Below are 7500 nucleotides of genomic sequence, written 5' to 3'. Positions count from 1 at the left end.
CTTTATAGTTATGATTTAATGAGCGGTGTGACAGCCGGTGTGCTGCTGCAGGATATCTGCTTGGCTCTAACTACATGGACAAACATCACCGACTGCTAGTGTCATTTGAATGCATTTAATGTCCATGAGGATGATACAGGTGAAATATGGCTGATGATATTGATCGATTGAAGGGCTGTGAAACACACGCTCGGGGGGGAACAGCAACACATGATGATGGACGGCACAAATGAGCGAGGCGGAGGAGGGGAAGGAGGTGGAGGAGGGGAAGGAGGACGAGGACGACGCACGGTAGACTAAGGAGCACACTGCTTTCTAAGTTTCTTTAAAAATCAAGCCGGACAATACCTGACATACTGTCTCCATTGATAGCAAAACATCATGGAATCATGTTGAAAAGAACCAGACGTATCCTTTAAACAGAACAGCTGCCAGGTAAAAAGACAATTGCACTTCCTCTTCCTGTCATGAACTACATGTAACCTCGCAGCAAATACTACGAGCCTTTGCGATGCACATTACAATGCTCCAGGTGTTGCTGTAGATAACCAGCTGTAGCTATTACAACCCAGGATTATATTTGCAAAAGCACAAACTAGAGCAGTTAACAGCATGATCTCACGGGAATTGAATTATTATTATGACAACACCTTTAGAATTCACACCGCAGCAGCATTCTCCCAAATAGGAAAGCAATCATAAAGTGCTGTAACCCCACAGCTTAAGCTCCCACCACAGATAAGGTGCGTCTTTCATCACTTGAGAAGTGGCAGGTGTGATATCGACACACTCAAGTGTGAGTAGTGATACTATGAACGCTGAAGATCCTTGACTTTACACCTCTGGGGTGATGTTTGTCTTCTTGACTCAGACTGCAGGGAGCTTTTGTAGAGCGCTCAGGCACCGACACAAAGCTATACGTCTACATCACATTGATGTGTGTCGTATAAACAAGACAATGTGTACATCAGGCATCAGAAACGCCTTGTTAGAACAGCTAAACAAAACCAGATCATGGATACCAACAGAATAGTAAGCACACTCAAAAAAAGATGGTTGGCTCTTTCTTGATACCACATATCGCATGTTTGCACATCTCTCTACTAATGTGATGAATCTCTGTCTGTCTGCCTGCCTGCCGGTCTGCCTGTCTGTCTGCCTGTCTGTCTGTCTGTCTGTCTGTCTGTCTGTCTGTCTGTCTGTCTGTCTGTCTGTCTGTCTGTCTGTCTGTCTGCTTGTCTGTCTGTCTGTCTGTCTGTCTGTCTGTCTGTCTGCCTGTCTGCCTGCCTGCCGGTCTGCCTGTCTGTCTGTCTGTCTGTCTGTCTGCCTGTCTGTCTGTCTGTCTGCCTGTCTGTCTGTCTGTCTGTCTGTCTGCCTGTCTGTCTGCCTGTCTGTCTGTCTGTCTCTCTGTCTGTCTGCCTGCCTGTCTGTCTGTCTGTCTGTCTGTCTGTCTGTCTGTCTGCCTGCCTGCCGGTCTGCCTGTCTGCCTGTCTGCCTGTCTGTCTGTCTGTCTGTCTGTCTGTCTGTCTGCCTGCCGGTCTGCCTGTCTGTCTGTCTGTCTGTATGTCTGTCTGTCTGCCTGCCTGTCTGTCTGTCTGTGTCTGCCTGTCTGTCTGTCTGTCTGTCTGCCTGCCTGCCTGCCTGCCTGTCTGTCTGTCTGTCTGTGTCTGCCTGTCTGTCTGTCTGTCTGTCTGTCTGTCTGTCTGTCTGTCTGTCTGCCTGCCTGCCTGCCTGCCTGCCTGCCTGTCCTTTGCATAACTCGAGCACCGTTCGTCTGATCGACTTCACACTTGCCGGGTGTGTTGCTGGGGACCCGAGGACGTGCAGTGTCGAATTTGGTGCAATTTGGACACGTTCAATATTAACAAAACTAAGCAAACAGCGAGCCACTCAGCTCTGTGTCTGAGCAGCTCTGTGTCTGAGCAGCTCTGTGTCTGAGCAGCTCTGTGTCTGAGCAGCTCTGTGTCTGAGCAGCTCTGTGTCTGAGCAGCTCTGTGTCTGAGCAGCTCTGTGTCTGAGCAGCTCTGTGTCTGAGCAGCTCTGTGTCTGAGCAGCTCTGTGTCTGAGCAGCTCTGTGTCTGAGCAGCTCTGTGTCTGAGCAGCTCTGTGTCTGAGCAGCTCTGTGTCTGAGCAGCTCTGTGTCTGAGCAGCTCTGTGTCTGAGCAGCGGAGGGAGGATTGGGGGGGGGGGATGAAGGGAGATGATCTGTCATGGGGGGAGGGGAGGGAGAGGTTGTGTGCTTCCCAGGTGATGTGTATACAGTCTATACACTGTATACGTATATATAGGTATACGTATCCACACACACACACACACACGCACACGCACACCAAAGGTCATCTCCATCCTCACCTTGTAAATACACTTGTGCTGGTCACTGAGAACGCCCCTGTTCTCCTCTGCCTCCTCCTGCTCTTGCGCGTGCTGCCTGTCCTCCTTGCCTTGTTTTTCCTGAGCGAAGAGCCGGCGCCGGCCCGCTCGGACCTGAGCCTCCAGCTCCTTCAGACTGTTCTGGTACCCTCCGTTGGTACGGTGGTTCCCTGCCGTGCCTCCTCCTCCCACCACGCCGCCCGCCAGCCCGTTCTTGGGCTCGTAGCGAGGCAGCACCAGCGCGCCGGGCGCCGACGAGTCCGAGTGGCCCTCCAGCGGGCCCCGGCGCCGCTCCAGGTTCTTCTTCTCCTGCAGCACCTCGGCCTGCAGCCGGAGGCGCTCCTCCGTGCTGAGCGAGTCGTAGGAGAGCAGGTACTGCAGGTAGGCCTCCTGCAGCTTGGCCAGCCGATCCTGCGCCGACTTGGGGATGCGCAGGAGGTCGGCCAGCTTGGTCCACTTCTTCAGGTCCATCACCTGCTGCATGCCGCCCATGTCGTTGATGAGCTGGAAGAAACGCGCCAAGTCCACCTCGCAGCCACCTGCACAGAGGGGAAGGACAAGGGAGACAGTCAGCATACTGTGGTGTTGTGGAATATTTACCTGGTTTAATATAGAAAATGGCAAAAAGATACATTGTTCCCATTTGGATGGTATCCAAAATCATACTTTATTTGAGATAGATCCCTTCCTCTTTAAAACAGATATATAAATGACTTTATAAAAGCATCAGTATTATAAAGACATCAGTATTAATTGCATTCATTGTCACCAGTCTTCCCAGCTCATCCAACGGTTTGCACATAGTTCAGTTGCTTCCCCCCCCCCCACGTTTTAACGCGCAAAGCAGATGTTTGGGTCCTTTAGATTGTGACAAAACCTCATCGGTATCAGATCAAGAGGGTTGCCATCTTCAAGCATATGCTCCACGAGCAAAAGTGTACCAACTCCTCCATCCCGGGTCATGTGACTCGGAATGACCCAATTGAACTATTACTTTTCAGAATGATCTGAAGCGCCTGATCATGCCAAACACACAGACGCTAATGAATGTTCATGCAGAAGTGATTTTCTGCTCCCGCTGGGGAAGTGGTTTGGAACCGATGTGGCCTGGCTGGGCTGAAGCCGCTCTGCTGTGGGTCAGTGGCTGCCAGGTTCATAAGCCCTCTGGCTAACAGCAATGTCCACCCTGCACAAACTGAGCTCACACACACACACGCACACGCACACGCACACACACACACACGCACACGCGCGCACACACACACACACACACACACACACACACACACACACACTAGGCCTGCACGATATGAGGAAAATCTGCGATGTGCGATAACATTGTTCAATATAGCGATGACGATACGACTTGCGATAAATAAACAAATATTAAAGTATGCATATTAGCTATACAGTTCCTATGTCTTTCTGCTTTAATAATGCTAACATAGACCCCAAACATAGCCTATGCCCACTGAATAAAGAAATGAAATACACACTGACTTTAGCTGAAACTACACACAGCGGGTTTGGGCTTTGGCAGAGGGGCGGAGCGCACTGTTGCAAGGGAAAGGTGTATGCTGGATTTACAACACAAGACAAAATGATCAGATGCTGAGTGGGAATGCATGACGCATGTAAATAAAACCACTTTTGTGATTCATTGCGTTTCAGGCAGTCTTTGCGATGTGTTTATTGCGCATGTTCATATTGCGATGATGATGAAAATACGATTAATTGTGCAGCCCTAACACACACACACACACACACATACACACACACACACACACACACACACACACACACACACACACACGCACACGCACACACAGCTCCGCACACGTGTGTGGGGAAACATGCGCACACAAAACACGCATGCGGTCTTCTCTGTCTGTAGTGAGGCTGTTTAAATGCTCATAAAGTGCTGACGCGGTGGTGAGAAATGGGAGGTGACAGGGCAATCTGGGGGAAATATTGTTTGCCTGGCCCGGTGGGCCCCCGGCCCGGGTCGCTCCACATTGTTATTGGCATCTATAAATGGGGAGATACAATGGGGTGGAACGCCGCTGAACCTTTCAGAGCGCCGCTGAGACCCGTGGAGAAGATAGCAATCTAGGAGCGCCAAGCCAACTGGCTTGCTTTTGTCATGGCTTTATATGGCTTGGCAAAGACACAGCGACAAAACGCAATTAAATACAGGAGGAGACCGAGCTGAGCGGGTCAACAATAGGCCCTTTTGTAAATGTACATGGAAAAGGAAGTGAATTACTGGGAACTGCAGCTTGGAACTCATGCTTCTGATCTACTATGTCACAGTATTTCTTCTGATCAATTTCTCATCTTTAGTCTAAAATGTATATTATTTGTTTAAATTACATTAGATAACATATTTTCTATGTAATTTCCCTGGCGTTGACTGCCAGCACAATTTCACCAGACCAGGCTCAATACAGGTATATACGAATAGAATAGAATAGAATAGAATAGAATAGAACTTTAATTAAATAATAATAATTCAATTCAGGAACTTCTGTGGACTGAATTGCCTTGTGTGCAATGTTGTGTTGATGTGTCGAGTGTGTTGAGTGTGTGTGTTCATGTGTTGAGTGTGTGTGTTCATGTGTTGAGTGTGTTCATGTGTTGAGTGTGTGTGTTCATGTGTTGAGTGTGTGTGTTCATATGTTGAGTGTGTGTGTGTTCATGTGTTGAGTGTGTGTTTGGGCTCACTCACCGATGACAGGGGGCTCGTCCATGCTAATGCCCTGAGATTTGAGGTGCTTGCGGATGCAGGCCAGGCGCTGCACGTTGGGTCCCCAGCGCCGGCCCAGCTTGTGAACGCGCTGCACCTGCGTGACGAAGCGCATCTCCTCGCTCAGTTTGCACTCCGGCCGCCAGTCGCCGGGCGGCACCACGCGACACATGCCGGTCACCTCGGCCCGTTCCCTCATGGCGTCCAGGTACACCAGGGGGTCCTGGAACTCGCGCGGCGCGGGCTTGAAGACGGGCACCTCGCCCAGCGCCGGCCAGCCCTCGGGCCGGCTCCGCTGGCGCTCCCGCTCCACGTCTTGCTCGCGCTCCTGCTGCCGCGCCAGCTCCTTCTCCTGCTCCCACTCCTTGTCGCGGTCGGCGGGCCGCGGCGCTGCTGGTTTGAGCTGTCCGGGCGCGGTGGAGGAAGCTGGCGCGGGGCAGGTGGTGCTGGAGGAGGAGGAGGAGGAGGAGGAGGAGGAGGAGGAGGAAGAGGAGGCAGAGGTCTGCTGGGGGTCTGAGGTAGTGCCGGCCCGGCTCAGGCCGGGGTTCTGTGGGGGGTTCTGGCCCGATGACGGGGAGGACGAGGAGGAGCTCCGACTGTGAGACCTGCTCTGCTGCTGCTGTGCTTGTCGAATCAACATCAGCTTCCCGGCTGACGCCCGCTTGGGTCGCTGGTTCACCGGCTCCGTGTTGGCTGCTGGTGTAGGAGGCGGGGTCTGTTGTGGAGAGGACGAACGTGGGAGTCGGGCAGCGGGCGGGGAGGGGGTAGGAGGGGGCGTGTCGTCTGACGCATGTCCATTAGCGAGTGGCGTAGAGGGGGAGGTGGTTTGGGAGGCAGCTTTCTCCTGATTGGCCGCCTTCTTGCTGCTGCTGCGCGTCTCCAGAGGTGCGGGCTGAAGCTTGGGCTTCTTGGCCTCGGTGACAGAGGGCTTCGCCTTCAGCTGGCCGCCACCTGTCCCCATCAGGGGGTCTCCGCCCCCCGTCCCCAGGGGACTGAGCACCACCTCCAGACGCCTCTTGGAGTTGCGCAGCCCCTCTCGGCCGGGACACTCGCCCTGGCCCTGTCCCCGGCCCTGGTCCTCCCTGGCCAGGCTGTTGTGCCGCTGGCCGTTCAGCCTGCCGTTGAGGCGGGCAGCAGCACCCACCTTGTGCAGCCCGTTGGATAGTAGCACCTGTTTGCGGGTTTTTGCATTGCTGTGGTGGGCTGCTGGCGCCGCTGCTTTTCCTGAGTGGGCCGGCCCGTTGCTGCTGGCTGCTGGCTGGCTGTGCTGATTGTGATAGTTCGCTGACGACGGTACCGCGGCGGCGGCGGCGTTGCTGCTGCTGTTGTTGTTGTGGTGTTTGTTGTTGTTGCTGCTGAGTTTGGTTTTCTTGCCCAGTTCTCTCTGCTTGGCTTTGGTGTAGGTGACGTGGCCCTTGGACACGGTGGCTGTGTACTTCTTCACAGTTTTGGACGGCAGTCGGAAGTTGGGGAGGCTCTTTTTGGCACCGCTGGCAGCGTGCGCCGAGCCCGCCCGCGTCAGTCCGTTCACTTTAGAGACCTGAGATGGACAGAGAGAGAGAGATAGGGAGATGAGAGAAGTTAGATCAATACTGTGGAGGCTATTATTACATTGCTCAGGATAAGTCATACATAGTAATGGGTTGTTGTTGTTGTTGTTGTTGTTGTTGTTGTTGTTATTATTATTATCATCATCATCATTATATTGTAGGTGACGTCACATGCATCTGAAAGTCAAAAATACAGTGGCTGAATATGTAACACAAAGTACAATATTCCACATGAAAATAGTATGTGAATTTCTGTTTTCATCTGCATTTTGTTTTTTGCTTTATTCCATTTGCTCTCTGTATTCCATTCTAAGTACCTGTACATGAGTCAAGATGTAACTGAAAAGTGTAAGCTAAATTAGTCAGCCCCCAGAAGAATCATGGTCTGTATGTCGGTGTGTTTTTGTTTTTGTTTTGTATGTTTGTTTATCTTTCTGTTGTGCTATTGTGGGGAGGGGAGGGAGGTGGTATATGTATGGGATGTTTGTATTGTAATTTGTCTAAATGTCTAAATGTGATAAATGAAAAACAATAAATACAATGTTGGGGAAAAAAATAGTATGTGAACACACACACACACACACACACACACACACACACACACACACACACACACGTCACACGTCACACACACACACGAAGCCAAACACTCCCATGCTGACTGCAATAAAACATTTGGTAGGTTGGACCGAAGCTATTTGTGGAAACCTGCGCTACTCATTAAAGAGCCAATCAACGATGTAGATTACTATACTTTCATACGCAGCGCGCCTTTGGAAATGACAACTCAAGACTGCTCCCAACACAAAGGCAGAGATTCAGAACAGGATATCA

General features: G+C 51.5%; 1 protein-coding gene across 1 annotated transcript in view; it reads right to left on the bottom strand.

Moving 5' to 3' along the window:
• jarid2b (jumonji and AT-rich interaction domain containing 2b) overlaps positions 1-7500 on the bottom strand; it is a 163296-nt gene that overhangs the window by 15076 nt on the left and 140720 nt on the right. Inside the window, exons 7-8 of the mRNA XM_083646949.1 lie at positions 5099-6656; positions 2353-2909 (exon numbers count right to left, since the gene is read on the bottom strand). Coding sequence (XP_083503075.1) covers positions 2353-2909; positions 5099-6656 — 2115 coding nt within the window. The remainder of the gene's footprint in view (positions 1-2352; positions 2910-5098; positions 6657-7500) is intronic.

Source organism: Poromitra crassiceps (genome assembly GCF_964638095.1).
Source record: "Poromitra crassiceps genome assembly, chromosome: 11".
In the NCBI taxonomy this organism is placed as follows: domain Eukaryota; kingdom Metazoa; phylum Chordata; class Actinopteri; order Beryciformes; family Melamphaidae; genus Poromitra; species Poromitra crassiceps.
Note: the sequence above shows the minus strand (reverse complement) of the source record. Positions and strands in the feature narration are given on the sequence as shown.